Here is a 26,591-nt window from a genome sequence, read left to right as displayed (position 1 = left end):
TTTGCATTGATTAAAAAGAAGCTTATGCAACAGTCTCAGATAAGATTCCAAATTTTTATGTAACTAAAATAAGGAGAGATGAGCTTTGCCTCAGCTCCACTGTTAAGCTTGATAATAATTTCTGCAGACACCCCTGTGTTCTGTGAAGCAAGAACTAATGTGCTTGGTTCCTGCTTTATCAGGGAAGAAATCCATTGCTGAGGTCAAAAATATTTGCAGCTTTCCTTGAAAGCTAATGTGTGATGTACTGTATTGTCTGCTGTTACTGTTTTGTTACTATTTAATTGCCAGTATTTTCTTCTTTATCTGTCGAGCTTTTCATGTCATACAGTATAATGCATTTCTTCTAGGTTCTGTCTTTTTCCACAAAAATCTATTATTTTGTGTTTTAGAGAGAGGTATTCTTTGCCTGGAGTAGGAACTGCTGCCTAGTGATTATCCTTTGATGGCCTGTCGCAGACCCACCTGAACTCTCTTCTGACTGCCCCAAAAATACAGCCTTGTCTGGGACGCCATGTGGCTGTCTCAGCTATGCTTGATCCAGTAAACTCTGATAAAAAACTAGATTTATTCCCTGGAGCATGGTATCATGCTGTGTGGCTTTTGCCTTTAGCTGTCTCTCATCTTCAGCAGAACGTGTTTGCCTTTATCTGCTAAAGACCATGTAGATGTAACACTAATATTTAGTGTGTCTGTCTTGCCGGAGATTGCAAGGTTTGGGCTCCTTGGGGAGATACTTCTTTATGTGTAGATAATATCTAGGAATAGTAGTTTGTGTCATTCAGCAGTTGGAAACCCTGCCATGCACGTGTTGAAACTGGGACTCCAGATCCATTTGAGATGCTCTTACAATGTATGTGCTAAGATCAGAGCATGCTGTGGCATTGCCTGGAATAATCTCTTCACTGTGGATGCTTTGGAGGCATCTGCCAGTCACCTAAAGCAACCACAATCTTTCTTCACCCTTACCGAAGACCACCTACTGTCCATACAAAAGTCCTGCAATTAGTTCAACTGCTTTGTATGTTGGGGCCTATGGCTACTCTCCTTGACAAAATGTGCATCAATTTTTAATGGATAATTTTAGTTTAATATCATCTGGAGGTCTCAGAGCATAAATTTTTCCCTGAGTCAAGAAAGAGAATGAGGAAATAACTGCTTGAGTTTTAAAGCTATGTCTGTTGGTTTATTATTTTCACCTAAATTATAGGCTACAGAATAAGTCTGTGCCTCTCAATTTCTCTTGCTAGAACTGTTTTATCTCAGATAAATAATTCAATGTTCATTAGCCAGAGAGAGTCAGAGAAGCTGGCCCTGTCACCTACTGGACTGAGCACTCGCATTACATGCAGGAGACTCAGGTTCAAGCCCTTGCTGTATCGATGTGTTCATTATTTATACAAAATGGAATAGCTCTAGCAGGGCAGTGAAAAAAGCTGAATGCACTATGCAAGCCAAAAGAAACCAACAGCTCTTGTGCTTAGGCTATAATTCTTAATAGAATCATCATTGAATCACAACATCTTCACGTTGGAAAAGATCACTTAAATCTAGTCCAAACACCAGCCCACCCCCACCATATACCCACTATGTTCTTCAGTGCTACACATCCACGTGGCACTTGAACAACTCCAGGGACAGTGACTGCACCACCTGGATACCTGGGCAGCCTGTTCCAATGCTTCACCAAAACAGATGAGTAGTTGGTACTGTAGTAAGAAGTCACCTAACTCTGTGAACTTGCAGTTTTTTGCTAATGCCTTTCCAGTGTCTAATTACAAAATGAAGGCTTGCAGAACGCAGCTACTTTGTGCAAAGTTACTTAGGCAATCTGAAGATAAATGTATGGCCTGATGTTTTTTTTTTCCCCCCCCCAGAATTCATAGTGATGAGGATTACTCAGTATTGTGATTAATCCATGGGTAATGCAGAAGTGGCATTTTACGTGGATTGTATTGAGAACTGGGTTGTTTGGGTAAGTTATTAAGGAGCAGCAACGTGAATTTTTCTTTATATGCAAATTATATTTGCGATGTCCTCTAATATCAACTATAGACTTGTACTATCGACAGATCACCAGAGTCAGTGGCTTCCTGCTTTTTGTGAGCGTGTCTGGCTTACAGATCCAATGGGTTGTGATCATGATGACAAATCCCAGTGTTCTTTTGCATGAGATGTTCTGTTTTCTCAAGAAAACTTAAATAGTTTAGAGAAAGTCAGTCTCCTTCCCAGCCCTAAAAAACTATACCAAAATTGCTCTTTGTTTGCATCATTGCATGCCTAGTTTAGCATTTTGGTGAAAAATGAGGGAAGGATTTTTTTCTGCTGTGTCACAGTAAACTCAGTTGTTATCCTACCTGGTGGGAACAGATGTATCTGCTGCTGCTTCCTCAGAAATGCCTTGCAGGGCTTTGAAGCTTGGGATGGCCCATCATCCATCAAATAACAGATGTCTTCACAGATCAGCCTCTCTGGGTAAAAACACAAGCACACCAAACAAAAGCTTATGATTAGCTAGTTGACTGACAATAGGCAAACTCTAATGCAGATGTACAAGAAACAAGGAAAGGATCAGACACTTACATTTCTATTTTTCTGAGTTCATTATATGCATTCATTTTTACAATGAAGTCTTAATGTTAAAACTCTGATTATGCGGCTTTCTGTTTCAGAGCTTCTAACTTGTGATTTTTTCAAATTAAAATAATTTATTAATGTTTCCTCCAATTACATGCTAATAAAAGACTTAATTCAGTTTGCATACAATTAAAGCATTTGTTGCGAAAGTACCCCATAAGCTATTGAGTCTCTTGTAGATAATCCCTTCAAATAATTTTAGTTAAAGATTTGCGTTCGCATCTTTCAGTATGAATGAAGTTGAAGAAGTCTGTGATGACACATTCTGTCAATCATAATACACCTCCGTGTGTGTGGTTAAAACAAAAACAGAAGATTCACTTGCATAATTTGGAGGGAAGTATATGAAGAATCACATACATCTCTCTACAGGACATCCCCTATTAGATGGTTTGATTTCTTCTGTGGATAGATTCAAATTTCTGGTATGATTGGATGGTTTGGAGTCTCCTTGAATGCAGAATGGTGTAGAGAAGGATGCTGTTGATCTTGAGGCTGGTAAAGTTCACCCGATGATGAGCTCAGTAAAAGCTCATTGGTACCATTCAAACTGAAATTTTCCTACCCACAATGCTTCCATTTCAATTTGTGTACTTATTTATTTCGTTTTGGCAAAAATAGTTCAGCTTCAGTTCTGAAGAAAGAAAGAATGCAGGGAAAAAAAGACAATCATGAAGTTACGGCGCCTTTCATTATTGTGTGGGCCTTCCATATCACAGATCAGGAAACTGAAATTTTTCATTGGAGAATGAAGAATATAAGACAAGGACTGGAGGCATTTATTGAGAAAAGTCAAGGTTAAAGGTTTGTGCATTTTAATGGAATTTTGCCAGGTTGGTCTGCATTTTGGCATGAAAATTCCTTGTCCATATACAGTTTCTTTTTTAAGTTTTGCAGCTCAGATCTCCTAGTATTTTGTCAGCAGACCAGAATACAAAAGTTGTGAACATGATCCAGGTGGCTGACTCAGGTACTGATATAAGGAAGAAAGGAAAGGGCTGGGATAAGGACCCCACGTAAGAGACACTGGGAGTGGGGCAAAGAGGTGAAAGACTGGCAGTAAAATGGTGAGGCACAAAGAGGAAACACTGAGGGGAGTGGGTGGGACTGGGAGTAAGGGTTACGGCACTGTGCAGGAGAAAGGGAGGTTGGCGGGGCTTAGGCAGAAGAGTCTGGATTTGCACCTTGAGTGCTGTATTCAGTTTTGGGCTCCTCACTGCTGGAAAGATATTGTGGCCCCATGATCTGTCCTGCCTGAGCTTTTGCCTGCCTCTCCCTTGTGCCTGTCCCACACAGAGGACATAAAGCTCTTGCTAATCTTTCTGCACTATTTGCTCATAGTTCTCTAGAGGATTTGGTGCATGTCCATAAGCTTCTGTGGTACAGTTCCTGAGCTGGGGTCCTTTGTTCTCATTTAGCTTTTTTTATAACTGTGAAAGTTAACGTTTAAAAGCCTATTAAGAGTGAAAAGCAAATCTGTCTTAAATAAGGAAAGATTTCAGTCAACACTGCTCAGATGAATCAATATTTTATTTTATCTTAGTAGTTCATTACATTACACCTTCCTCCCATAACTGCACATCACTCACATCTCGCTCCGAAGCTGGAGTTATTAATTTCCTGGGGAGCATTTCTCTCATTATTGCAGCATCTGAGTACTTTGCAAACATTAATGAATTTATCTTCACAATGGTACTGATAAGGTGAAATGACATTATATGCTGGGGAAAATGCAACACAGCAATGCAGTGTCAATAAGGGACGTTTAATTCAGGCACCCAACTTGAGATGTTTGTGCCTTGATTTCCCAGGAATAGCATTTGGTTGCACTTCCTTTGTTCTGGAGTCAGTAGGAATTGCTCTGTGATTGCGCAGAACAGGGCGCAGGTGTTCCCTGCACTTAGTAAACAAGGAAGGCACAATTATTGACTGCCAGCATGCAGAGTTAGGTAGTTGTTCTTCCCTGGCATTGTGTGTTGAGGCAGGGAATCCAGCTCCCCAGGGCAACTTTCAACATAAGATGCATTTACCCTCTCAGCCATTACCTCTCTCTTTGGGCTGTCTGCTAATGGCAAGGCAGGGATGCAGCAGGTTCCTTCTTGGCCTGACTTTGACTCAGTGAACATGCATGGCCGGTCCCTGTTCTTACACTGAGTGAGGCTGGAATACTGTGGACAAAACCCAAAGTGCGTGAGTTTATTGTTTAGCGTGCCACTGCATGGACAGACCAGAGCCAGTGCTGACTTTTTCTCTGTGGGGACAGATGGACTAAAAGGGCTCTCACTGCTTCTTATTGATTCCCATCTTATCTAGCTGCCAGGGCAATTTTAGTGCTGGAGCAAGGACTCCTGAAGCCAAAGAGAAGCTGCAGTTTTCTTTGAAAAGAATCCTTCATTGCATCCCTGGGCTGCCTCAGAGCTCAGCCGGGTGTGTTGGGTGGGTCCATGCTGTACAATGAACCTGCGGCTGGGCACCTCCCTTCCTAGCTCAGCACACTTTTCTTTAATAGGAAAACAGAGACAGGAAGATAAAGAGACAGTTTTCGTATGCATGTATGTGTGTTAGGCTCCATTACCTTTCAGTATTAATGGCCAGTCTCTCTCAATCTTATACCCACAAAAATCCCGCTGCAAGAATCCAGTGTCCATGAGATCCTCTTCTATGCTTCTCTCTGCTTTACGTAAGGCTGTCCTTTCCTTTTTTCCTTGATCAGTTTATTGTCATATTCCAAGGCCAGTTTAATCACATTGCACTACGGCAGTGTCTCTGGAATTACTCTGGGTTGGCCACTCTGAACATGGCTTAGGTCATCTTAGTTATGATATAAGAGAATAATATTTGATATGCCTGAAACTGTTCTTACTGCATTTTAGCTGAGCTGAATCATTCAGCTGGGTCTTTATTAAATCCACCTCTCAAATGTGCAGTCACAGCGATTCTTATTCTTTTCCTGCTCATGCTGTTTCTTACCTGCATTCAAAAAAACAAAACAAAACAAAAACACCCAAATAACCCACAACAACCCCAAAATGACAAACCAGCCTTTTTAAAGCAGTGCTCTTCCCTTGTACTGCTTTACAGATCCTGGGACAAGTGCTGGGGTGTGTTGAAGAAAAGCTTCCAATATGGTCAGTGGGTTTTGCCTGAGGAAAAACATCACATTTCCGGACAGTAAATGAGAGTTTTTACTAAGCTACTAGAATAAATAGTGCATCTAAATGTAATCTTACTTGACAGTATGACATGCTTTCAGATGCTGCTATTTGAGATTTTCCATATTCTTTTATATGCATTTCCTTCTGGCTTACCTGCATGTCTGTCTATGCCAGTGTTGAAACCCAGCGAAGGAAAGAAAATGAGCTGTTTAGCCAATAGCAGTCTTGCTATCTGGATAACGCAAAAGGGAAGAAAATAAGACACGTAATGATCAGTGTGCTAAATCCTCTCTAAAGCTCCAGACCTGTCATGTAGAGCTAAATCCTAGACAGTGCCATTATCAGTGCCAGGTTAGCACTGGAAGTGCCCCTATCTCTCCTTCTCTTTCCTTCACTCTCCCCTCCAAAGCCACTGAAGTTAATTCATCATGTTGACACAGAGCAGGGCATTATTATTCAGAGTTGCATAAAAAGTGAATTTACATTGAGCAAAAACAATAAGCCGCACAGCTCTGACATTTAATTTTCCTGTAAACTCTTCCTATTGAACCAGGCAGGACTACATGCATTTCCAAATGAAATGCAGGGTTTGCAACACAATAACCTTGCATAGATGAAAACAAATAATTTGGAAGTTACCATAAGCCTATTTCCTGCCACCTCCCTCCCTGTCTAATATATTTATGGGTTGTATTTCTGCTTGATGCCATGTTAAATTTTCATGTATTTTATGTTCCCCTCCAGTGTCAAAATGGCATGCAAAATGTTCTTCTTTTAGAGGGGCTGCTATTTATGACTGGGTCACTGGTTGGTAGTGCCCCATTCTTTCTATTCCCTTCGACATTAGACCCTGGGGCTGAAGGTTGAGGATAAATAAGCAATGTCCCTTGAACTAGACACAGTCATAATAAACTCTCAGATGTAATGTCAAGTCTAAGCTAGTGTTCTCTTCTACTTCCTGCTCTATGCTGATCAGCTCCCCAACGCAGAGCAGTCATATTTCAGAGCTCACTTTATCTGCTTTCTCTTCTTACCATATTGAATGTCTGATCATAGGAGAGGTAGTAAATGCCTCTGTTAAACGGAGGTTTAACCGGGGAGACATAGGTCAAGACATAGGCTTACTTTCCATGGGATATGATTGTGCATCTGTATTTCTATACCCATCCATCCAAATTTTCTAAGGCTTTCTCTATTCTTAGAGCATGAGTTGTTATAATTTCATACAAGAAGCTACTTCAGGCAGATTTTGAAGTGATAGACATTATTCCAAGATGAATGTGTGCTCTAAAATGGCTGTTCAAAAGAAACCAGCAAACATTTCAGTTCTTTAATCAGGTTGTGGGGACAAAAGGATCTGGCAAGAAACACACACACACATCCTCAAAAGTGCACCTTTCATATTTGTTTATTGTACCAATATTTTTACTAGAAATTCATTACAGACTGTCCTGGTTTTGTTACAAATTTATGCTCTGTGTTGGTTAAAAAAATCAACAGCCTGGGTTACTGTTACATGTATTAATGCACTTTTGAAAATGAACTGTTAAGAATTCAAAAGGTAGTTATGCTTTCCCACCATGGGTTTGTGGGTTGTTTTTTCTTTTTCAAATATAATCAAATGTTTCTTTCAACCTTAGGTACTTGTATGTTTCTATTATAACCTGTCATTGTGAAATTAGATCCTTGTGCCATACTTAGAAAATATGATTAGAAATGGTACAAAACGTTCCATGCGAAGCTGGTATGGAAGTATTCTTATTTTTAAATACATGTTTTGATGGGAAATTTAATTTTCACATGAATAAAAAAGAAAAGAAAAAAGGAGAGAGAGAGGAGAGAAAATACCATATATGTATTTATTCATTTTTTCCTTTTTCTTTCCTCTTTTGTCAGTGAATGGGCATGCTGCTATAAATAAAGGAAAAAGGAAAGAAGGAGAAAACATAGCCACCATTAGCCATATACACAGAAAACCTAGCATAAACCTGCAATTCAAAATTGCAATTGCTTATTATCCATTTATGTATTATGTGTTTATGTATGTTTTAATTATGTGATCATGATTGATACAAAATAATATGCTGACTATATAGCCTTACCCATCTTCAGTTTTCAAAAAAAAAACCCTGCTTTTGTGAATTGGGTTCACCACCTGGTGGGGTGGAGTCAGAAAGAGTACTGTATTCATGTCCTTCAGTGTTGGATATTTCCTCTGTGCTTTACAGATTTAGACGAGAAGAAGTCTGGTGACAATACAGAATGTGTGGGTCTTGGGCTTGGCTTATCTAGTCTTATTCTACATCAGGTCAGCTTAAATTTCCCTAGAAATGTGCCGAAACTTAACTAGTCAATCATGAACTTCTCCCTGTTCTGTATCCTGAAGCCCTCTCAATCTTTACATTGTCTGATGGATGTTAGTAGAAGGGAGGAACCCTGAATAAAAGTATTCACAGCCAAAGCATAGTATGAGATTTTTATAAAAATAGTTATAGGCACTTTCCTGCCTCAGTGTTACTGTAAAACAGGTAATGTGAGTGCTGAATATTGAGCCTCCTTTGTGATCATTTATTAGGGACTGTTTGTTAAGCTGGATAATAGTGTTCTTTGCCAGAGGAATGGATGATCTTGCATTTAGAATGCTGGACTGAGCTGTCCCTATCTGATTTTCTTCAAAGTTGTCTACAGCTGATGTAACATCAGTGCTTTCAGTGCCGCAGTACAGGTGGTTTTGAGAGCAAGACGCCTGGTTACATCCTTAATGCTCAAGCACCTTTCTGAATGTGGCCTAGACATCAGACGTGCAGGGCGTGCATGCTTGAGTTTATTTAAAGTTGGTGATCTCCTTTCCTGAAAATCTGACCCAGTCAACAAATCTCTGTAATACAGCACCGTGTTGTAAAATAATGTATTTTTTGCACCCTTTTTCCTTTTCCTACTTGAAATCTTTACATTTAATCAAGCAGAATAATGTGAAAGGCCTGATCTCAGCAGCTTCACAAAGGAATACCCTTTCCCTCCAGTGTTTATTACAGAGCACTCAGAGCTATTTGCTTGCTTGTTCTGTACATTAAGTCTTTTTAATTGTGTATCCTACACAATAGGAACAAGGAAACAGTTTATCACCACTGCAGAGAAGTTAACCCATAAACCTTGAGATTCCTGCAGCTCTTAGTGACTCCATTGTGTTCAAGAAATGTTTAGGTGTGATACTAAGGGACGTGGTTTAGTGGGGTTATAGTGGTGGTAGGTGGATGTTGCTCTGAATGATCTTGGGAGGTCTTTTCCAACCACGGTGATTCTGTGATTCTAGATGTTGAAATTACTGTTTTCATTGTCCCAAGCTGGAATCAAGAGTGGACCTTAGAAACTCAATGAATAGAAACAGCCCTGTGTAAAGGATGAGTTAGTCTAGCTCTGACACAAGCATTTAAACCAGGCCACAGGAGCTGGACTTCAGGGAAGCCAGGGAGCTGGGATGAGTAAATCAGATGTCAACATCCACATTGTGGACAGCCAGGGGCAGGTGAGATGCTGTGGAAGATCCTCCTAGGAAAGTATACCAGCACAAGATCAATCTGGAAATGGAACTGGTTTCTGCTCTTTACTTGTTTCTATTGAGAAGGAAGAAAAGGAGAAACATTTTCTTTCTTTTCCTAGAAATTACAGAGATATCTCACAAAGTTTCAGGGGGTAGCATAGGAGATGCTATACTGGGGTAGCATTGTGTGCAGAGAAAAACTTCTAGCAGGAGAAGTTGCAGTGGTTATAAAATGTTCATATCAAAGGGCAGATAGTTTATACTGCTGAGTTCTTCCTAGGCATAGTGCTGCACGTGATTCTTTTGTTTAGAACTTGAAATAACATTAAAATATTTTTTGTTGTTTTGGGTCTGGTAAGATCCATAAGGAAAAAATGAAAGCTTACAGCACTTAGACTTGAATCCATCATATTTTATTAGGGGGGAAAAAATTCTTTAAAAGAGGACAGTGGAATGTTCTTTTCACTAAAGGCTATTTTGGTATAACTCTCTTGACCCAGCTGTTTCACTTCTTTTTTTTTTAATACATCATGAAAGATGCTCCTCCTCCAAACTCAGAGAAGTTGGACTCCTTTCCTTCAAACATTTGGCAAAAATAGCATGTTTCAAGCTGTTCCGTAAAATGTCAACATCAAAGACTAGTTTCAAATGGCTGTTGGTAACTGGAAAGAAAAAACTGTAAGGGAAATATTTATGTAGCTAGACCTCGACTTACCATTGTTAGCTTTCCAGTGGAAGTAAATGTACAGAGCACGTACTTGTATATGCAAGGTTTCCTGAAAGAGACTTGAGTGTCTCACTTATGTATCCCATCATCAGGTAATAGAGATTATCATGCAACTCAAGTGGCAGAAGTCACTTCCTGCATCTGGAAAACAGCACTGTGATACTATGACTGGAAAAAATATATATATATTTATCCTTTGTAAACAGTGTAAGTACAGTAGGCACCCAGAAAGCCATCTGTGGAATATTTGTTGTAAAATCAGTGTATCTAAGGGCGTACTGTAATTCCTTTAAATGACCTCAGTGTCACAATCTAATGTTAGGTTGATGCAGAAAGTTGGCAATGTCTCCTCTGGGACTTGATAACAGTAACCAGATGTTTAATCCATTTACAGCTAATTGACAACAGTGGGAAAGTAGGTTTGTGTATGGTGTAACTGTAGCAAAATAAGATCTAACTCATAAGTGTATATGGCTTAAGTAATAGCATAGGAGAAAATGCAGCAAAGGAACTTCTACTTTATAAAGGCTACTGCATCCAATTCCAACCATATTAAATCATTAGAATTCATGCAAGGGTCTTCTCTCCATTCCTGATGTGTATTAATGATCAAATTCTAATCATTTTTGTAGCTGCTAAGACAGATTGATCCTTATAAATATGCTAGCTTCTTCTCAGAGCTCCACAGAGATGAGTGTTGGATGGGAGAGGCTTATTCTGAAGCTTCTCATTCTGCAAGTGGGCAAACAGACAGACACACATCTGTGTACCCATTGGAAAAGGAAGCAACCAGAACAATTGCTGGTCAGGCTTCTCTCTCACTGGAGCTGCTTTCAAAATTATTTGCTAACAGTAGGTAATAAAGAGCCAAACTAAGAAACTGAGTCCCTCGCACAACGGCTGGAGTGTAAAGGACATTCAAGAGTTAGTGCTTTGTAGTTCTTCTGATGTCCTTCAGAAGAACTTATGTCAGTGATAATCAGCCTGTAGAGAAGCCCTGTCTGTCACAGCTTTTCCAAAAAGGTCATGGGGCTTGACATTACTGGAGGGCATGCACACTTCAAAGCCAGGAAGTCTCACATCAAATGACTTTTCATTTACACTCTGCTATTTTTCATCTGGGTTTTTTTTTCCCGACCCTTTCAACACCCACCCTTGGCTATTCCAGGGACTGCTCATAATGTGACCACAGATACCAAGGCACTAGACAGTCAAAGGAAAAAGCAGTGTTAACTGCCCTCTTCAGAATAAGTTCTTCCCTTGGCCATGGTTCCCTAGACATGAAGTGTTTTATGCCTCTATTTTTGGGACAAGGAATACAAAGCCTTTTCTGGCTCTCCCTGTCACTGACCTGTGCCAGCTTTGGCACATGAATAAGGGATGCTGATAAAGATAAGTGAATTAACTGCTGATGTCCTTCTCTCACCATGCTGATGACGGTAACTTGCAAGCCATTACGTAGCCCAGGACTTCCTTGTGTTCCTCTGTTCATGGAGGGAGCTGGGAGGAGACATGGAAGGATGCAGCCGTTTGAACTACTGTTAGACAGCAGAGGAAGGACTGGGATTTCAAAAGTTAATGGAGAAGTAAGGAAACTGGGGATGAGGGAACTGTTAACTGTCAGATTCTCTTCTGTATAAACACTGCTTCCTCTGTGTATTTTTCATGATAATAATTTCTTTCAGCATCTACATGACTAATCCTTATGCAAGCATGACAGGTCTACGCAACGTCAACAAGGCTGATTCTGTGCAGCTGAGGTATCCTGAGGGTAGATTTGACTCTTTTGGAGTCTTAGGAAAGCAAAGGGTGTGCACCTTTGAGGATAATTGTGGAAGAGGATGTGATTTGTTCTTTGCTCTGCAAAGAGGAATCCATTCCAGAAAGTGCTAAAGATCTAAGTATAGAGTGAACATAAATATCAAAGTAACTGCACTGAGAATGTTATGAAGAAAGATGGTAACTATGGTTTGCATGTTCCAAGCTGGGAGAAATAAATCACACTGGACAATATGGCACATGCTGAACAAGAACATAGAATTCTTGCTCGAAGGAATCTTAGTGTTGCAAGTTAATCATCTTTTTATTAGCATGCCCTGAAGGTTTTGGGGACATAAATTTTGCAAAATAACAGCTGGACTGTAGAAATAGGCCATTGAATTAAGAAACAATTCACATAAACATGAAAACACAAAGCTCTGTATCAGCCTTGTGTAGTCAAGAAAAGTACACCTGCTTCCTGTTAAGGGGCATGCTTGAATACTCTCAGAGTGGCTAACCTGGGGGAAACAGTGGGTGAAGACCTCGGTGTTAGAATTAAAGCTGTGTCAATCTGACCCTGAGTCAGCATTCAGTGAGAACTTGTGCGGTTTCCCATTGGTTGTGAAAGTCCACCCCATGATCAGGATCACAGGCCTTGACAGGCTGTTGTGAATTCAGTGTGTGATGCAACAAGAACACTTCATCAGGGAAGACAGGTGGAGAAATTAGTTTTTCCTTTCTGCTGGGAGACATTTGGTCGCCATTAAAGTACCCTTTGCAAGAGGTAGTTAACTCATGGGGAAATCACACCTCTGTGAGTTTTAAGTAAAGAGCCATTGCTATCATGTAAGGCACTTGTAAAACCCCATAGGGCAGTACTAAAAGTGTCAAGGCTGAGTTTTGTTGCTTGAGGATTCATCAACAGTAATTGCAAATGGAAGTACACTGAGAGTGTCTTGTTTTCCTCTTTTATTTTCTGCAGAAACAGGAAGAGTTCAGCTGAAAATTGTCAGCGATGCAGCTTTTCTTCTTTCCAGAACAATCCAGAAAGTAGAAAAGTCAGCCAGAAAAAAAGAAACAAGCTTGTGTGCTTCATGGGGTGTAACTGGCGTCTTTCACCTTTCTCCTCTTTCCATTACAATCTTTTCAGTATTTCCTAGTCTTCAGAGGAGAGCCAGTGAGTCTTAACAGTAATTGGGAATATACCCACATACTATACTATACTATACCCACATACATACTGTACTATGACCTAACTATGAATCTAGGTAATGAAGTTTATCTTCAAAGTTGAGTTCTAGTTTATTTATTTTTTAAATCTTAATCAAAGATCTGACCTATTTCTAACAGATCCCTTCAAATATTGCTCATCAAATATTGAAGCACAATGTCTTAAAATTATTATTTTGGTGAAGAGTACTCCTGAGAAAACTAAGGAGAGAGGTAAAGAATAAAGTGAAGCTAAAATGGGTACAAAACTCATATACTCGGAATAGGTTTTGGAGTATTAAAGCTTAATGCTTGTTTTGAAACGTATTTTTTAGCCTTTACCATTTTTGTTTCTGCTCACAGTTTGTACATTTTCCCCTAGTTAGTTACAGCTGGCTTATTTAAAACAGGTGGCAATACTCTGGTTATACATTAATCAGCCCAAGGTCAGGAACTGATTGTGTGCCCACATTTTCCATTGGCATGTGCAAAACTCCGCTAAGCTCTCTTAGTGCCTAAAACTGCACTCAGTTACTTTAAAGTAACTGTGGGTTTGTGAGCCAGAGCTCCTTCAGCTACCACTTAGTATGTGACCTCTCTTGTCCATGATAGATCATAGAATTGCAGAATGGTTTGTGTTGGAAAGGACTTTAAAGATCATCTGGTTCCAACCCCCTGCTATGAACAGGGACATCTTCCACCAGATTGGGTTTCCCAAAGCCTCATCCAGCCTGGCCTTGAAACACTTCCACATCCACACCATCAGATATCTGTAGTTTCTTTGGGCAGTCTGTTCCAGTGCCTCACCACCCTCTGAGTAAAACAAAATCTTCATAAGGTCTAATCTAAATCTACCCTCTTCAGTTTGAAACCATTGCCCCCTGTTCTGTCACTGCACTGCCTGATAAAGAGTCCCAGAGTCCCTCCCCAGCTTTCTTGTAGGTCTCATTAGGTACTGGAAGGCTGCAGTGAGATCTCCCCAGAGCCTTCTCTTCTCCAGGATGAACATCCCCATCTATCTCAGCTCATGTTCTTAGTAGAGATGCTCAGTTCTTCTGAGCATCCAGGTGGCTTCCTCTGGATGACCCTACCCCCTCACCCCCCCGGACATACACCTCAAGGTACAATGTATATCAAGCATAGAATGTGTCTTCTGTGCAGGGGAAATGAAACAGACTCCAATTTCTCAGTTTGAAACAGAGATGCCAAATCACCTGGTCTTACGTCAGCTGGTGATTCAGGCTTTTAATGCGAGGTTCATCTGTCTGAACTCTGTGCAGTGTTACTGAATGCAAGCAGATTCTGACTTTGGAAAAAAGTCACTTGTGTGATTTGACTTCTGAACATATGCAAATAGGCCTTATTAAATCTCCGTAAACTTACAGTATCTGTCAGATAAATCCTTGTTTTGCATGTATCTCCTTTACACAAGAAATGAGGTATTCTATATTACAGAACGTTTGCTTGCTCTGTTTTCAACACATTCACATTTAAGCCATGAGTGATGCTCAGAACCTCGAAGCATTTAGTTTATACACACATATTTTCTCAGAGTAGAATTTTGTTGCCATATAGTCAAGAAGATATTTACTAACAGAAGATAATAGAAGTGCATTGTGAAAGTTTTTGAGTGCTAATCTTTGTTTCTTTCCCCATATGCATACTACTTCCTACATCTTAGAATGGGGTAAAATACCCTGAGAGTCCTACCTAAATAAATCAATATTCAGCAGCATTCCATTTATTTTATCCACAATGCCAGAATTTGTAAGCAAAATGCTTTTATACACTATGGGTAGCATTAACATGGAGATGGAAGGGAAATGTGAATGAATTGTAATTCACAGCCCAAAACATTGCATCACAGTTGCCTAGCTCAAAAAGTCTGTTTAACATGCCTTCACCATTAAGACATTAATAAAAATATATGCGTAGAATTCACTGATAATGTAGATTCCGTATCCTCAAGTGCTCTGATTTTAAGTGTATGTCAGAAGAGATTTTACAAGCACTGAATGACCTGAAGTTATATAAATAATGATTTTGTTAAAGAAGAATTTGGAATTGCAACCTTAAATCCACACACTTTTGGTGTATTTCTTTTTGAAATGTGCTGTAATAAACGACATGGTGTCTGTTTTTGCATGACTGTTCTTTTTTATTCTGTCTGCCTTTCTGTTAGATAAATCTTAAGGGGAATAACAGGAGTCCCTCAGCAAGTTTTCGTGATCAGACATCATTATGAGTCTAACTCTGTTGAAAAAATAGTAAATCAATTCACAAAAAGAATTGCGTTCATTTAGGAGAAAACACCTTACAAATATTGAAATTTCTGTGAGATCCTGCAATGTTTTAAGGTCTCTTTATAAATGGAAATGAAAGCATAGAAGAATCCGAGAACATTGTGCTTGTGTACCTAAAATTGCTGTGTCTAATAACATAACACTAAGATTTTTTTTTGTTACAGAACAGGCAGGAAAAGTGACAATCCTTATAAGGCTTCCACCCAAATATCAAATACAGTTCTATTTTCACAAACTTGTCAGCATTTGTTCAATTCCAATGTGTTATTTATTGGTTTGACTTCTTTATCTTTTTTTTGAAGACATCATTTCTAGTAAGTTTTGAAAGGTTTTCATGAGGACGTGTTAAAATGACTCAAGAATGTTCCAGGTAGTTTGGAAGAAGAAATTATGCTGAACTGAAAACTAGAGGATAGCACATTCTATTTAATATGCACAAGAGGAGCTTTAAGAGGGTGATCTCAGTGTCCCATCTTTTGAAGTTGCTTATGAATCTTCAACAAATGCTCTTTTGTGGAGTGGAGAGCTTAAATACTGTGTTGTCTTTGGGTCCTGAGTGAGACGTTACTCACAGCAGTGTTTTGAGATTTTACTGGCTTTTCATTTCTGATTTATGCATTGATTTTCCTCTCAACGTGAATAATTAATATCAGTGTGATTGGGACTTATTTTTCAAAATGGTTTTTGAAATGAGGTGCAAAATACTTACATGTATTTGAAGATATTGTCTGAGGACTTCTTGAGTGGTTCTGAGATGGTTGGGTAACATTTTACCAAGTCCCAGGCACTGCACAAAACTGACTGTTGGTGTACATATATTTTATATTCTTGAGATGTTTTCCCTTTTCAGTCTGTGGTAATACCCTTCACTGCCAAGCTGTTAGAGAGCGTGGCTAAAAAGGCTGAAGCACATTTAGGCAATTTCCCTTTGCTAATCAATACAGCTTTCCTGTGAAGCTTCATCTGACTTTGTAATCAACAGGTGTAACATTAAAGCATGTGTCTTGTACCAAATCACAGATTTTTTTCTCTTGTTTTCCTTGACAGAATCATGAATAAACTGGCAGACCAGCAGGACCACATGATACCATGAAGAGAAGCTTACAGGTCCTCTATTGCCAACTGTTTAGTAAGTAAATATATACATATATATTTATAAGAAGTCAACCATTCAGATTTTTACATAATAAGGTATTTATGGTGCACACAATTCAGGAAGGCACACTATCCTGTGCCTTGTACCTGGAGGAACCATTAGGAAGTTAAATTCTCTTGTTTACTGAGATAATTGGAGATGTATTAAAAAAGAAATTGTAGTGGCGGGTGATTCTACAGAGTGTATTGCAAAGGTAAGTGAGATCTGCTGTGCCTTGAGACTGTGAACACTCTCAGAAGAATGAGAAGTAGAAGCATAGGATGGAGATTGTTAGAATAATGCGGCAACCTTATTGTAATCATGGCTTTTGTATTGTTCTCTATGGAGAAATGGAGCCCACCTGACCAAACACATCCAGAGGTGTTCTTTCAAAGAGATCTAAGAGTGAGAGAATGGAGCCCCAGGCTCACATAGCCCTAAATGCTGTGTCAGTTCCTGAGATGACTTGTTTTGGTTTTCTGATTTTCAGAAGAGTTCATGTAGCGTGAAGGTCTGGTGAAAATGCTTTCAAAAAGATGAAATTCAGATTGTGCAGATAAAGGCTGTCTTTCCCATCCAGAGGCACAAAGCAGCATTTTCAGTGTTAGACGGTATCAACACTGTTAGGACATTTCAGTAGATGGACAACTTTCAGCATCAACATCATAAGCAATTACATTTCATTCAAAAGTTTAGAGGATAAATAAAGTGAGAAAAGACAAAATAAAACTGTAACCATTTCATCAGTATGCTTTGCAAAGAAAATTGCTACTTTACAGGAAAAATTATAAACAGTTTTTTATGGTGTATTTTCAATTCAACAGAACTTCTGACTTCAATGTATGTCTCTTATTACACATTCTTTATGGATTTATCATATTCTGTTCCAAGCAAAACAGAAACCAGAAAAACATGCATTGTCTACATAGGATGAACAATGCAAGAAATACTGCTTTTCTGGCTATGCATGACAATTAATCTAACAGGAATTTGTAGACTGTTACAGGAATTAAGTTAACGTCATATATTTGTTTTACTCACTGCTGTTAGGGTACAAAGTGAGAGATTTGTTTTGCTAGATTGGCTTCTTTTGCATGACGTTGAAAGGGAGACTCCAGAGTTGCACCCAAGATCATTCTGCTCTAATAACTACCAAAGTATTGGGTCTTTCTGAGATTGTTTTTTGTTGTAGTTTTTTTAATATCATGCTTCCCTGTTTGATGGCACTGCCCATTGCTATCCCTGTTGCTTTAAACTATATTTTCAGGGTAATAAAGTGAAGGTATAGTCATAAAACCGAGGAATGCTTAGAATGAAGAGGGAAAGACTGAGCAGACTAAATATAAATGATTTTGATCACGATATTGTGGACTCCATGACTTCATTTGAAAGGATGGATTATTGCTATTGATACATAAACAAGCTACATTTTTTCTCTGAGTGCAGCTAAGATGTGCACTAAGTGTAGCTATCATAAACAGATGTAATGGCTATAGCTCTGTAGCTTATATTTTGGGCATGTGGAATGAGTTTCCTCTCTGATTGGTTTATTGGCTGATTTGTAAGAAGCCTGTGGCAAGCTCCATCAGGTTGTTTAATTCTTATTAAATCAGGTGGGTTTTTTTTCTTAGTTGCCCTGTGGGTATGTGATTTAAGCTTACTTTTTCCCTAGTTGCACCACAGTACTTAAAAACAATCTCAAGGGTGTGCATTTTGCAGCAAAAAAAATATTTCCTGTAACATGTATTTATGCAAAATGAAGTGCCTGTAGTGTGGTCTTATCTCTTTTATCTGCACAAAATACTATTATGCAGAAAGGGGGAAAAAAAAACACTTCTGAAAAGGGTCAGAAGATTATATTTTACCTTGGCCTGATATGCCAATGTCCTGTGCCTTTCTTCCTCACCTCCAACTACAACAAGTGGGTGTGTGATGCTGACTCTCTGATATTGCGTTTTCATCTTGTCTGGTATGGCGTGAGCATCTAATTGAGACTTAGGCTTATAGAGAGAGGAGCATGATGCATGTATTCTTATACATCAGAAGCTGATATGGCTTGAATAAAGTGCTGGTGGTTTTGGTTTTATGGGAAGAAGTAGTTTCATCCCCAAACTAGTGCAGTGTTTTGAGACTTGCCACATATGTGTCAAGTCCCAGCTGTGCCACTGGGCCAGTAGTGGCTATGCCCTTCTGTGTATTTATTTCCACCTCTGTTCATTTGTACTGTATTGAGCTGTGTGTCTACGCAGTGAGACAGCGGGACCCTCATATGCATGAGGACTGTTAGGCTTTGGGGTTCAAAGAGGACATTTACTTGATTTATAGACGAGTAGGAGATGTTAGCTATACGTATATTTTTAATTCAGGCCCATATGTAAATAAGACTTGAAGACACTAAACATAGCATCCATCCATTTAGTGAATTCTGGATGAGTTATGTAATCAGTCTACTGCCATCCATATTCCTGTGCTGTGCTTTCCAAAAAGAGCATATTCTGTCCATTTAATGCTGATCAAGAATAGTATGTGAAAGTGGCACTAGCAGCAGCTGCTCTTTTGAATGTGGTTATGACTGGCTTGAATCTGATCCCAGTTGTCAAGAGATAGACTTTGTGAAAATGGCAGTGCCACATTTGGTCCAGGACAGGGGCTCTGGGCAATACTGTTTACCTCTCGTCATTCATTATTTACGAACCAGTAATTAAACATGTGATAGACCTTGACGGAAGTGTTGCTTTCCGACTGTATCTTCAAAGATGGTATTTAATTGGAAATCTCTGAGATATTTAAAAGAAAAAAAAAAAAAAAAAAAGAAAGAAAAAAAAAAAAGATTAAACCAAAAATTTTGGAAGAGATTTCTTAGTGAGAGGTCTTTGAAGTCAGTAGCTAGATTGCATTGATGAGGACCAATTATAGCAAAACATGTGTCCACAATTTGCTGCCATTTGTTCTAGGCACATCTTTATGGATGAAGTTTGTTGCCTCTATAATGATGGAGATGCAAATGCCTTTCCCATGAGGCTGAGCGATCTCCATTTTTTATAAAGACCTAATGTGATGATTTAAGCCCTACAGCATGAGCCACAATATGTCTGCATTCTCTGTAATAAAACATGCACATTATAATTTACCATGCATGCAGTGTTCACGGAGAGGATCCAAGTTGCATATAAACTAAAGAAAATGTGGAGGAAGGTAACTGGTGAAGCCCCTGGCACACACATTGTGTGTCAGACTTCCTTCTTCAGACATTTGTTTTCCCGAGAAATGGAAGGACTTTTATTTTCTATTTACTTACAGCACTGATGCCTGTATGAGGACCTGTCACCATAGCATCTGGAAATAAATGCCCGCCTGAGTGTTTCTTCATGCCATTATCACTTTGCACGTTCCCAAGCATCACTCTTTCATCACTGAAGCCTGGCACTGTGCCCAGCAATATCAATAGAGAGAGCCGCCTGTGTGCAGACTCACAACTCTCGGTAGCAAGCTGAGCAAAAATGGCAGTGAGTGGCTGTGCCTTGTAACACAGGCTGTCACAAACCCTGCATCACTTCGCTGTGGATGCAGCTCGCCTTCCTTCCTCATACCCAGCAGCCTGGCTGCCATTCTGTTAAATCTCTTGCAGGGAAGTTTACCCTGCAGCAAGGGTTTGCATAAAGGCTGATTCCAGTCCAGGGGCACTGATATTTAAGAAGCAGTGTGAGTATGTCAAATTCATGTGGATGTAGACACCCAGTTCACTGCGCCTTCTGAAAGGTGCTGGGCACCACTGTCCCCCAGTGACTGTTGCCTCTTACAGGAGCCAGCAGCATCACTCCCGCTCTGTTGCTGAGTAGTGTCTGTGAATAACTGTGTGGCTTTAATAAGGTGGCACACACTGATGCCTATAAGCAAGTGGGATGGCATGGTAACAGCACAAAAAGGCTATGGCCAGAAGCCAGGGAATAACCTTTTCTATGCCTATAGTAGATAAGGCATGAAGAAATGGATTTAGAAAGCAGCAGGGAACTTATCATTAGGCATCAGGCTGAAGTGCTGCGGCAGGTAGGACACTGAGAGGCTGGAGCAGGCTGGTCAGGAGGGTGTTAGAGGCTCTTCTGCCAAAGCACCTAATGGAAAAACCCATCTCTCAGGGGAGATGGGGGTTATCTAGATTATTTGAAAAGCTCCCATCATCCTCTGACCCTGTGACCACATGGATATTCCACGTACTGTGTCCTCAGTGTAAATGAGCCTGCTTGCTTCAGCAGAGCTATCTCAGTTTGCACAAACCATGTATAATTAATCCATGTGATAGGAACATATGGCTGACGTATGCTTAAAGATACCGGGGATCACTTGATGCAGACTGGGAGAGCCTCTCTTTCTGTCATTCATGAGGATTTGCAGAGAGAAAAGAAAACAGCATTTTGTAATGCTCTGCTAGACTGGTAGGTGATAGCTTAAGCAAAGAGAGCAGCGGGGGAGTGGTTATCTAGCAAGAGAGTCCATCTGTTTTGCTTAAAAATTAGAAAGGTAAACAGCCTCTGGGTATGCAGTGTTTTGTGTACAGAGCTTTTTGGGATGCTCACTGGGTTGCAGCGTTTGTATCTGTGAGTCACGTGGCTTGGTAACAGGCTGCCCATCGGGCAGCACACAGCAAGCAGTACATCTACACGTTCTTTTCCCACTGTTCAATTAAAGGTTGTTGCTTCCGTTCCTTAACAAAACTTCAGCCTTCTTGAAAGAAGCAGCCGCTTTCCAATTCCTTTCTGAAATCCTTTCCTGGGAAACAGACCTTTTAAAGAGAGCTCTAAAGGCAAACTAACACACCTTATAAAAGAAAGTAAATCAAATATATGTCTTTTAATCAGATGCAGGCTCCAGCACCCTTATTGTGCCCCTTGGTGGGATTTCAGCTGCACTCACAAGAGGCAGCATGTCCCTGCTCACCAGCTGCATAAGAACAGCTCTCTGAATCAGATGGCTCTTGTGATTCTAAACCTGAGATTGTTCCCGAGAACAGTCTGCAATGTTTGTTTTAAATTTGCTGGTTCTGTGAACTTTCTTGTCCTTAAATACATAACATTTGGGTCACGTTTCACAGAGCACGCAAACTCATTGAAGAGTCTGATGCACATGTATGAGGGATGTTCTGCTTTGTTCCACCGAGAGCAGGTACAGATTGAGGAAAATGGGCCATCCTGAGCAACTGGCACACTGAAAACTTCTTCACTGCTCTTGTAAATTTAGTGAATCATAGAAAGAGCGTAGAATCAGTAAGGTTGGAAAAGACCAGTAAGATCACCAAGTCCAACCATCAGTCCGTCACAACCATGTGGAAAAGGCCTGGGGCTGGAGAATTTCAGGTCATGGCTTGAGTCCTTCACACTGAATTTGGGATAAAAAGCCAACAGACAGTTATTATGTTTGCTCACTCTATTGGCAGCCAAGGGATTCATGCTTTTGCACATACCATTTGATTGTCTGATTATGTTCTTGACATTAAGTACCTTCATTTGTATGCTTATACTGGCACTGCTTGTGTTAGAACCCTGTAGATTTTTGAACGCATGTTGCTTAGTAGTAACAGTGTCCATGACCATTATGCTTGAAGACCGCGAGATATTAAATGTGTATGCATAATGTGGTTGTTTATCCAAACTGTAAAAGGCTGCAAGGATTTGGTTTTAAGATTCCCTTCACCCTTGTTAAAGAAACTATTTGATAGATCAAAAATGCATCTGTAATACTCTTTACATCCTTTGTTGTGAATTATTTGTGCTTTGGACCTGGAGCTTTCTCCATTATAACACAACGTATCTGTCTAAGCTTCTGTTTTAGATACATTATTGTTTGCCTGAAGCCTAGAGAGAGGCTTTAAAGGGAGAGTGAATAGACAGGAGTACAAATTTGCCTTTTCCCCTTTTTCCCTTTCAAAATTCTGTTCATCTGTCTCTAAGAGAAATGAAATTTCAGGAACAAAGACTTAGCAGCTTGTGCAACTTCATGTGCATGTCCCTGAGACTCAGCATCTAGTCAGTTGGGAAAGAAATGTTACTGATATGCAGACAGCTGCCTAGTGACCATGAAATAGTGGTCTTATTGAGTTCACTGGCAAAACTCCCTCTGACTTTAGCATGGTTGCGATTTTATTCCTGGCTTTCATGTCACCAGCTTAGCTTAATGTTGCATTATGAACCAAAAAACGTCCTGTCAGACACCTCCTTCCACAAAGCCTTTTTTTCTTGCTGTCTGTCTAGGAGACATTGGTATGTTTTTGACAACACTGCAATCAAGCTGTAATCCTGCAAATGCAGCTGAATATGTAAATAGTGCTCTTAGCACCGGGCAGGCTACTCCTACAATAGCACAAGCCATACGCTTGTATCTCTGTTGGACTGTGTTCCAATTATTTGACATACAAAAATTTGCATGGTAGCGCACACACTGCTGTCTAATGTCCATGAATAATCCAATGCTTGTGACAGCGTTCCTGCAAGAAGGACAAGAAATGACTAACTGTTAGGTACTTAATAAACACTGCCATCTGATATTCCCCTATGTGTGAACTGCCATGTATTACTGACATCAGTAATACTGTGATATTTATACCACTGTGTTTAGAAATGCTGTGTTAGAAGTGGCTTTGACTTTTTGCAGAGTCTTTATATGCTTCCCCTTCTACCCTCCCCTTGGCACTTTTTGAACAAGGAAGTTCTAACTCTAAAGGTTTTGCTAGTTTCGATCACTTATGGATGCCCATGGTAGCTTATTGCAAGCTGTGCAAATAATTTAGAAGAAATACATATAAAACCAATATCCAAAGAGCATAGCGTCATGTAATGGGCATTATCCTTGACACACTTCTAAGCACCATACATAAAAATCTCCAACTCTATGGTAGATCTCCAAAGAACCTGAGCCCATGTCCTTGTCTAGAGGGAGGTGTCCCTGCCTATAGCAGGGGGATGGTGGAACTAGATGATCTTAAAGGTCCCTTTCAACCCAAACCATTCTATGCTTCTATGGTTCAATGTGTGCATGGGTACCAGCACTGAGAGAGAAACCTGCAGCACTGCCCCAGTTTTTGAAGGAATAGCACTGTATGATCCCTCCAGCTTTGCTGTTGAGCTTTTCTTCTATGCTGTGGTGATCACCTGAATTCTCCAAGATGCTTTTTTCACCTGAAATGGGGTTCCTCTTGTATTCAGTGATAAGGGCAAGATTCCAGGGCCAGGCTTGCCAAATCAGCAAATGCTTAGTAACTCAGCAGAGCAATCAGTGAGTTTTGCTGAGTAACTAAGCAGGTTAACCATGTGGTTAACCACCATGTGGTTAACCTGCTTGTTATCTAATGGTAGTTAATCTGAAACTTCTTCAGGCACATTTAAAAATGCAGTAGACAAATCATTTTGATATGGAGCACCAAGATACTTTGGAAAATCTGATCCCTTTTCTAACAAAGCTGTGTAATACCATTCAGAACTTGACATGTTTTATTACTTCAGAGCTGATAAATAATAATTGGGGGTTTTGCAAAAAACAAGATTTAAAAATGAAAGAAAGGGACACTAAATCAAGCGCTCATTTACAGTTTATTGTAGAGGTAATGAATACTATTTGCTTGGTATTTTTAAAAGCCACAGCACTGTGGAGATATTAATTTAGATTCCAGTGAAAATATGGAATTAAGCCTACAGTTTGAAGTGTTACAGCTAATGACTTGATATGACTCATGCTCTGGGAGAAATGTTTTGTCCAGATAAGTTTATTTTATATTCTAAAACGTTTGTTTATGATCTAATTTACTGGGAGCATATTCTATATTTGCTACACATTTATTTTTACCCTGTGTTGATGGTGCATGTAGATACCTTTCAAGCAACTGCTATCATCCAGTCTTGTCAGAGACAAAAGCATGCTCTGCATAGGAAGCCAAAGTATTGTTTAGATGGAAGTATTCAGACAATATAAAAGACTGTGATTTTAGTCTACTGATTAGAAAGGGAGCAAGCAATTCCGTCTCATACCTGGGGCTGTTGGTTTGAATAGCTTGATAAACAATGTCATCAGTAGTTATGAGGTACTGAAGCAGGACTTTAAAGGAGATGAAAATGTGAGCACTTCTATAAGGCCTCACATTGCCTGTTGTTGCTTTCAGAGTCAACCATGGTGTATTAATGACAGTACCTCTGTGTAAACTGCAGGGAAAACAGTATAAGTCCATTCTGAGAGTCACAGGGCTTTGCTCCTGCTGGAATTCCTTTATAGACAGCCTGTGATAATCTCTTAGTACTTAAGCATGAAGTTTCTAATTCTTTGACCACTTGAAAAAGACACAGCTTCTTGAAGTTAGCAACTCATGAGAAAGAGAATGATGATTTTGCAGTATGGTCTGAAGTGTTAGCTATCACTCTCTCCTATAGAGGCTACAAATTCTTTGTGATATCACAGCTTTCCATTGCTGAAGGCACTAATAGCATACAGACACTACAGTTAAGATGTCAGGGAACAGAGAAAAAAGTGAAGATAGCAAACAGTGTAAGTACCTGGTAAATGGACAGCAGTAAGCATATGCTTTGCAGGGCAAAGCACTTCTGTTTGTATAGAGTTAATTCAGAGCCTTAAAGCACAGCACGGAGAGAAGGAAACTGATTTTAAAACCCCATGATCTTTTGGCCTTGTCTTGGAGAGGATGGAGCAATTATCTCCCATTTTATGTCTTTTCCTTCAGTAGTGGCAGTACTGTTTTCTTACAGCAAATGGCCATTTTGTGTGGTTCAAAGCTATTTTATTCTGCCATTTCTGGAAGAGCTGTTTTTCTGATTGAGGCCCTGTATATGCTTGAGAGCCTCACGTCAAATCTCTACCCCGGGACCTGCTTCTCACACTAAGGTTGTGAAGCATAAAGTTAATCACATTACAGTCTGTTCTGTACAGAAGTGCACTGACAGTTATTGAGGATGAAGCCTGTGCTAGAGAGAGACGGGGTTAGCTCTGCCAGACAGAGAGTATCGCTTGGTGCTTAGGGATGGAGAGCAGGCTGAGACTGATTCCCTGGAGTGGACAAGGAGGGTTCCCAGGAATGGAGTAGTTTCTGTGGCTTAATGGGAATGGACACTAGCAGCTTTTTTCAGCCAGAGCAATCTCGTAAAGAGAGATCATCTACAAGATAGGGTAACAGACCCTGGGCCTCAGCTGTGCATGTTCCAGTGCATCTTTCTTGACCCCTGGGACACCTATGCCTGGGGCTATTACTGGCAAAATCACTGCAAAGCACAAATGAGGCTGATAAAGAATCAGGTGTAGATCCCCTGGCTTCTGCAATAGAGACTGACAGACAAGAGACACCACAAGACTGAGTGCTTAGCATGTGCCTTCCAAGGAAGGGCTACCACAGAAAAAGGAAAGTCCTTTCCCATTGTAACTAACGCAGTCTGTGAGAACTTGAAGTGAGTAGTACACCGTGTATGTGGACCTGGCTTGCTCTGGTTTTAAAATGTTTTAGTAAATAAGGGTTTTCTGAAACAGAACTCTTGGTCTGAGTCACTATTGGGATCATTTCTCAACCTTCCTGGCCATTGGCCTTCTATAGAATACCAGACACATGGTCTTCATTGATGTTTTCCAGTATGGAAAATATCCTTCTCTCTTGTGAAAGATGATATTGCCATTTGGTGGTTCCATATGGTTCTTTGCAGCTTTGAAAGCATCACTGGCTCCTGCACATGGCCTCATATAAGAGAGGCAGCAGGGAGAGCTATGGGCATGCCATAGCACCAAGCTCAAACCAGGACACCCAGTTAGATATGCTTCACTGCTGTCAGTGCAAAATGCCTTTCCTACAATGGCTTTTGGTGGTTTATCAAAAATTTCAGCATTTTTCCCCTGTTTCATAGACTCTGCTGTGACCCAGTGCTGCATAGAAGCTTGTGCTTCTCTGGACTAAGAGCTGGCTGTGCTCCAGAGCAGCCTCATCACACAAAGAAGAACAGCTTGAGGGTTACTTTCAATTACCATAAATCGCCAAAGGCTCAAAATATGTTGTAGAACTGGTGTGTGTTTTTAAGCCTCAAAATATGCTCCCTTTTTCTTCTTTCCCTATGCTGACTATGGGGGAGAAAAGGCATACAGTCTA

General features: G+C 40.0%; 1 protein-coding gene across 3 annotated transcripts in view; it reads left to right on the top strand.

Moving 5' to 3' along the window:
* The window catches only part of TMEM108 (transmembrane protein 108), a 141,942-nt gene that overhangs the window by 49,534 nt on the left and 65,817 nt on the right, over nucleotides 1-26,591 (top strand). For all 3 annotated transcript variants that reach the window (XM_015854067.3, XM_085538238.1, XM_015854069.3), the window contains one exon: nucleotides 16,381-16,462. In XM_015854067.3, coding sequence (XP_015709553.2) covers nucleotides 16,423-16,462 — 40 coding nt within the window. In that variant the 5' untranslated portion in view covers nucleotides 16,381-16,422. The remainder of the gene's footprint in view (nucleotides 1-16,380; nucleotides 16,463-26,591) is intronic.

The sequence above is a fragment of the Coturnix japonica genome, chromosome 2 (assembly GCF_054131305.1).
Source record: "Coturnix japonica strain WE chromosome 2, WE-NBRP24, whole genome shotgun sequence".
NCBI classification, from domain to species: domain Eukaryota; kingdom Metazoa; phylum Chordata; class Aves; order Galliformes; family Phasianidae; genus Coturnix; species Coturnix japonica.
Note: the sequence above shows the minus strand (reverse complement) of the source record. Positions and strands in the feature narration are given on the sequence as shown.